The sequence below is a fragment of the Trichogramma pretiosum genome, unplaced genomic scaffold (assembly GCF_000599845.2).
Source record: "Trichogramma pretiosum strain Unisexual culture from Peru unplaced genomic scaffold, Tpre_2.0 scaffold139, whole genome shotgun sequence".
In the NCBI taxonomy this organism is placed as follows: Eukaryota; Metazoa; Arthropoda; class Insecta; order Hymenoptera; family Trichogrammatidae; genus Trichogramma; species Trichogramma pretiosum.
Genome location: NW_019640810.1, coordinates 24,677 through 29,943, shown reverse-complemented (window position 1 = coordinate 29,943; position 5,267 = coordinate 24,677). Strand labels below are relative to the sequence as shown.

General features: G+C 31.2%; 1 protein-coding gene across 1 annotated transcript; it reads right to left on the bottom strand.

Moving 5' to 3' along the window:
- Positions 1-314: 314 nt before the first annotated feature.
- LOC106651000 lies at positions 315-4,517 on the bottom strand. Its single transcript, XM_023461022.1, has 12 exons — positions 4,407-4,517; positions 4,100-4,274; positions 3,773-3,959; positions 3,600-3,688; positions 2,976-3,280; positions 2,859-2,924; positions 2,623-2,775; positions 2,348-2,537; positions 1,479-2,189; positions 775-1,412; positions 519-650; positions 315-455 (listed from the first exon to the last, which is right to left on the bottom strand). The coding sequence occupies exons 1-12, from the start codon at positions 4,515-4,517 to the stop codon at positions 315-317; spliced, it is 2,898 nt and encodes a 965-aa protein (XP_023316790.1).
- Positions 4,518-5,267: the final 750 nt, after the last annotated feature.

Here is a 5,267-nt window from a genome sequence, read left to right as displayed (position 1 = left end):
GAATCAAACTGAATAAAACTCGGAAGAAACATTATATTTATGAGTCTTAATACCTTAAAATAATGTTGATAATGGAATGTTTTGTTCCTGGTATATTATAATTGTTTATACTAAGAATCATTAATTTCATTTTTCAAAAATAATTTACGAACATCAACTTATAATATGAGTCTATAAATCACTAATGTACAAAAGTTAAAATATCATGTCACAATAAAAATTTGACTTGGACAAACACATTCTATGAAAGTGACTTAAATTATGCCAAAACGAATATTGTGACCGTAACTACCTTAAAACGGTGCAGCAAAAGCTTAACAATCTAATTCAGGTATTTCACTTGTCATGAACTCATGATATTTTTCGAAGCTATGAGCAGTTGGTAATAATTCTTTATCGGGCAGACGATTATCGAAACATACATAATCAGATGTCATTCCACACAAGCCATATTTCTGAAAAGTGTGGATTATTAATAACATGTTGTAACTTCAAAATAAACAAATAAATCATATTACTTGTAAGAAAATTTCTGGATCAATACTTCCTCTATCTTGTCCATCGTCATAATAATTTTCAATGTTCGACATGACATTCATTTCAATGCCATCGTGTTCGAATGATCCTTTCATAAAAACTTGACTCAAATTCTGAAACAGAATAATTTTTTGTGTAGTTTAAAAAGTATAATATTGGCAGAGATTCATGATAATGATTCTTTTATTCATTTATATATTTTTTTAATAAAATAGTTTTAGTTGAATTTACATTTACCTGTTCGTTATTATTGTGATTTTCGAAACCATTAACTGGGAAAAATTGTTCTTCATAACTTTTGTCAAAATATTGCATTTTTTTGTTAATACTATCAAAATCATTAACTGGTATGTTGTAAGGTAAAGTTTCGAAAGAACAAGGAAGTGAATAATTAGGTTCATACATTGAGTGCTGAAGGAACTGCCCATATGGATTAACCATTTTATAATCTCTGACTTGAGGTTGATAGTTATCTACCTTACACATTGAGTTTCTTTCCATGAAGAGCGAGTTTTCAGCCTGACAGTTTATACTTGACTCTTGCAGACAATGATCAGCAACTCCATCATAAATGTTTGGTAATATTTTACCATTTGATTCGTGAACAGGAAGGCACATAGCTTCTGAATCATGTTCAACATCAAACATTTTCATTCTCGAATCATATTCAGGTATTACTGGATATTCTGTCGCCCTTAATATTGGTTTGTCAAAAATATCAGATACAGATGGTTGCAACATTGCACTATTCACCAATGGCTGCTCAAGAAGTTGAAAATTTTTATTGTGAATGGCAGTGGGAGCTATTGCTATTAGTTCATTTGGATCGTTCAGAATACTGGACATTTCATTTGGAACTATAATAGAATTCATATCTACAACACAAGTGATTTATACAATTAGAATTAACTATTTTAATAATTTGTAAATTGTTAACTTACTTTCGTCTACGAAGGAATTATTAGAATTTTCATCAATAGGTTTCATTGCAAGAATTTCATTCAACTTGACTTGAGACAATAATGCCAATGAATTTGAATTGGTGGCAAACTGTTCTTGAGAGTATTTCGTCCCCAATAGTTGTTTTAGATCCTTATCTTCAAGAATTTCAATATCTCCTAGCGTCAAAGCTTTTTGGTCATTATTAGGATCTAGTACCATAATGTCAGCTTGATCAGGTATTATTATTTCAGGTTGAATAAGAGGCTGTTCATGAACGTTTTTTATATTCTGATTAGCTTCGACAGCTGCATCCACAGAACCGGTTCTTTCAGTACCAAGTATTTCAAAATCATGTGAATTCTGAGTCATAAGATCACGAGCTTCGCCATCGGTCATGACTTCATAATGACCATCTTCGGTTGCGCGTACAAACTGTATACCCTCGTTTGCTGCAAATTCAAGTAATTCCCCATCGGTAGCTTGATCGACTGGTGTGGCCCCAGTTACTTTTTCTGCAGCCTGTTCATTGCTAATGAGTTCTTCTAATAGAGAGAAATCTTCCTCTGTATGCAGCGGATATTCCGAGACAGAGCCGATCGGTGTTATAAGGTTATCTAGGGGAAGAGGAAAAGGGAATAAGTGTACAAAAATACGATGGTTACACCGTCGACTGCAGCTCTGCTTTTCTCTCAAGTTTTGAATAGAATAAACTACAACAATAAAAAAATCATTAATGACAGTGCAAAATTCAGATTAAATTTTAACTTTTTATCGGAAATTGGGAAATCTGGATAGAGGAATTGGATGTTTTGATTGAGATGATCATGGATTACTTAAATTGAAATTTCAAAGTTTTATGAAATATTACCTTGTTCTTGATCAGGTCCTGGTGGTTCAATAATGAAAGTTGTTCTTCCATCATCATTGACTTTTTCTGTCACAGTAGCAACAACAGGAACTTTGATTTGAACGGATTTTTGACCATGATCCACAAACTGCGTAGATTCATCCATTTTTCCAGACATTTTTAAATCATCAGCAGTTGCAGGAGTAAGCAGCTAATGTTAAAAATAATTTTATAATAATTTAAATGCATTAACATGGATTTGATAAAATTGTTATATGAAAAAACTGGATACATACATGATTCATGCTTCCACTAGGAGAGACTTTCACAAGAACAGGAATGCCTTTCGCTGGTTTAAATAGTGCAAAGGCTGTTTGCTCTTGTAACAAAGCTACTTCCATTGCCTTGGTTTCGATTCGATCAATGAGGATGTTTTCCATAAATTCAGTCTAATTATCAGCATGAAAATAATCATTAAGAACAGTATGTAATATAAGTGTAATAATGCTAATATGATATGGGTCCAAATTACCATAGGCAATTCTTTATCCAAAGAATCTGAATAAGAATTTGATCTATCATCTTCTGCTGAAGAAACCTCATACAGATTTTTGGTACTGTAAAGATTATAAATAAGAAATTTTTTTACAGAATTGTTTAGAATTTTAAAGAAATTATTAAACCTTTCAGTGCTCTTAGGATCCTTGATGCTCGTAGTGGAATTTGAGTGTCGATATTTGATGCCATGTTCAAATTCTTCATGGGCACGAAGAGAAAATCGTCTTGAAAATTCTTGAGAACAGATATTACATGAATATTGCATTTTTTCAGAATGCGCATGAGCTTTGGCCTTGTGACAAACTAGGTTGGACATTTGATTAAACCCTTTGTTACAAATATCACACTTGTAAGGACGCTCGTTTGTGTGAGTAAATATATGGTTTCGCAGATTACCTAAGAAATATGAATATAAATAACTTAATTAAGAAATAAAATTGAAAAATAGGTATGCAAATAAAACAAAAATTAAGACAAGTGCTCATTCAATCTGAAAGAAAATCGTTTCCAAAAATGTGAACTTATTCCTTAGACATAATAATTATAAACAAGAAATCTAAAAATGGTCAAGGACCAAAATAGCAAACTACTTAATCAATCAGATATAATGAAGGTTTACCTGACTTTAATCATTTACCAGCTTACTAGTCCAAAGCAATTGTAAAGGTTTGAATTAATTTATGTAATAATTATAGATAAACATGTTTAATCTTACCTTTTTGATGGAAACCTTTATTGCAAATATAACATTTATGTGGTTTCTGCTCAGAATGCGTCTTCCTATGAGATATGAGTGTAGAAACTCTGGAAAATTATAATTATTAGACAAAAAATTATTGTTGTACAAATTAAGAAGTTTGTTCATTAACACTATGTTATTGAAAATACCTATTGAATGTTTTTGAGCAATATTCACAAACATATGGGCGTGCATCACTATGAATAGCTTTATGTTGACTCAAAGTTGATAATTGACGAAAAGCTTTACCACATGCATCACATTTGAAATTTCGTTCATCAGTATGTGTAGGCAAGTGACGCATTAATGTATATTGATGACGAAATTCCTTGGAACCTACAATATACACAAAATATCAATTAATTTTGAAAAATAATAAAATAAAATGATCAATTTAGTCGAAAATTTTTTTAAGAAAAACATTAAAAAAAATTATTTCTCTAAATTTATATCAAATGAGTGAATTTTAAAATTACAAATTCCACACTCCCAAACTTTGAAAGTTTTTCCTTCTCTATTGAGATATTTCACATAATGCAGTTTGGATCGGGGATCATCCTTATCGACATGTTGAGTATTAGATGTTGAAGGCTTGTCATTAGAGTTACTAGCCATTTCCGATGATTGATCTGTGATTGTTGATTCAGTATCCTGGAATTCATAAATGTAATTCAAAAAGTAAACATCACATACCCTTTTAAATTTTTTGTTTTTTAGAAAAATTTTGACTTTTAGATAATTTATATTTTCATGTAAAAACATTTAAAACTTGTTCAAACAGACCTCTGAATCAGGAATATCCATATTGACAATATCTCTTACTAAATCAACAGGTTCTTCATCATTATCAAATGATTCGTCAATGTTAGCCAATTCATTTGGGTCAAAATCCATCGTACCATCAACCTAGGTCAAAATCGTCATCATCATTTATTATAATAAACAGAAATCCTTCATAAATATGTAGAATTAAGGTATTTACTTGAAACACGGGGCAAGGTTTCATTTCTTCCGAGGTCGATACATCCATATTGAAGGTAGAATGGCTATTAGTGTTACAATTAACAAAATTTAAGCTAAAACCATAATAGTTATTAAAAGTATAAAGAAATAAATTCTATTTGTCAAGCAATTAATTTTTGTACCTCATAACGCTGTCTTCAATGGGCTCGCTTTTTGGCTCCCTTTTGACTCGGTTTTTTCCTAATTTTACAGTTATAGTTTACTAAGTGATATTTATAATGTGCATTAAATTAGAGTATTTATTTAAGTTTACATATTTTTTACTTGATGAGTTATAATTTAGATTGTAAGTAATAACATTTTATTAAAAATAACAAACATTAACAAATATTATTTAGGTGAGCGAGTGCATTTACATCAACTTATAACGAAATTTCAATTGATTATCGAATAGGAGTTGATAAAGCACATTGCCAAAGTCACAATAATCACTCAATGATATTCAAATATGGCCAACATCCAAGATCCGTTAATCGGTCGATCGCCGCCATATTCGACTACATGCGCACGAAAAATTGGGGCCGCAGCAAAAGGGAATGGATCTTTGCCTGCGCTCCGATGGAAAACTGTTAGGATGCCAACGCGGTTGCTATAAACAATGTGCAGACTCAAACACGACAT

Excerpts from the sequence above, each read along its gene's own strand:
- LOC106651000 (XM_023461022.1), bottom strand. The coding sequence starts at position 4,517 with ATGGATTTTGACCCAAATGAATTGGCTAACATTGACGAATCATTTGAT. Across the intron at positions 2,776-2,858 it reads TGGATAAAGAATTGCCTATG|ACTGAATTTATGGAAAACAT; the intron begins GTAATTTGGACC and ends GCTGATAATTAG. Across the intron at positions 456-518 it reads ATCCAGAAATTTTCTTACAA|AAATATGGCTTGTGTGGAAT; the intron begins GTAATATGATTT and ends CACACTTTTCAG.